This window comes from Tupaia chinensis, unplaced genomic scaffold (genome assembly GCF_000334495.1).
Source record: "Tupaia chinensis unplaced genomic scaffold, TupChi_1.0 Scaffold000394_1, whole genome shotgun sequence".
Lineage (NCBI taxonomy): Eukaryota > Metazoa > Chordata > Mammalia > Scandentia > Tupaiidae > Tupaia > Tupaia belangeri.
The window spans coordinates 3,064,931-3,065,535 of NW_006159896.1; the positions used below are offsets into that span (position 1 = coordinate 3,064,931).

A 605-nucleotide genomic window follows, 5' to 3' on the forward strand; every position below is an offset into this window, starting at 1 on the left:
GCTGTCCCCTTCTCCGGAGGCTCAGCGCTTGGTGTTCATACAAATGAGAGCGAACACCGCGTAGGGTAGCAGGCTGGGACCCACACAGGCGAGGTGAGGTCGGGGTGCTTGCTGGATGACACGCCCGTGGTGGAGTTCGTGGTCTTCTGTTCCCATTTCCCCCAGATCAATGGTTTCTGTGGTACTGGTGACATTTTTTTTCTCTTAGAGGCTGCCCTCCCCAGGTGACCTGGCACCTCTGTCAAGGTGACTACCTGGGTGCCCTATCACTCCTGCCACCGGCCTCCTAGCCTGTCCAGGGAGCAGCTCTGGAACCTGGGCCGGGAGACGATGGTGGGTGGCAGCTGGAACTGTCCTGTCCTCTCTCCTTCTGGGTGATGTCCTTGCACACCTGGGTGATGTCCTGACCCTTGGGGTGCCTGCCTACTCTCCCAGTAGCCCTCCAGGAGTCCTCTGTGACCCCCAGTGTCCTGCAAACCCATTTCCTTTATCGGTTGGCCTGGATGCCTATGTCCACCGCGGGACGACACCCTGTCCCCTGCCCGGAGCCACTCAGGGGTCTGACCCCATACTCACCCAGCAGCACCCCCAGAGTGGCGGGGGCG

The 605-nt window shown here is 61.2% G+C and overlaps 1 protein-coding gene across 1 annotated transcript in view; it reads right to left on the reverse strand.

Annotated features, from left to right (window-relative positions):
- Positions 1-156, reverse strand: part of LMX1B (LIM homeobox transcription factor 1 beta) — a 91,406-nt gene extending 91,250 nt beyond the window's left edge. Inside the window, exon 1 of the mRNA XM_027773995.1 lies at positions 42-156. Coding sequence (XP_027629796.1) covers positions 42-156 — 115 coding nt within the window. The remainder of the gene's footprint in view (positions 1-41) is intronic.
- Positions 157-605: the final 449 nt, after the last annotated feature.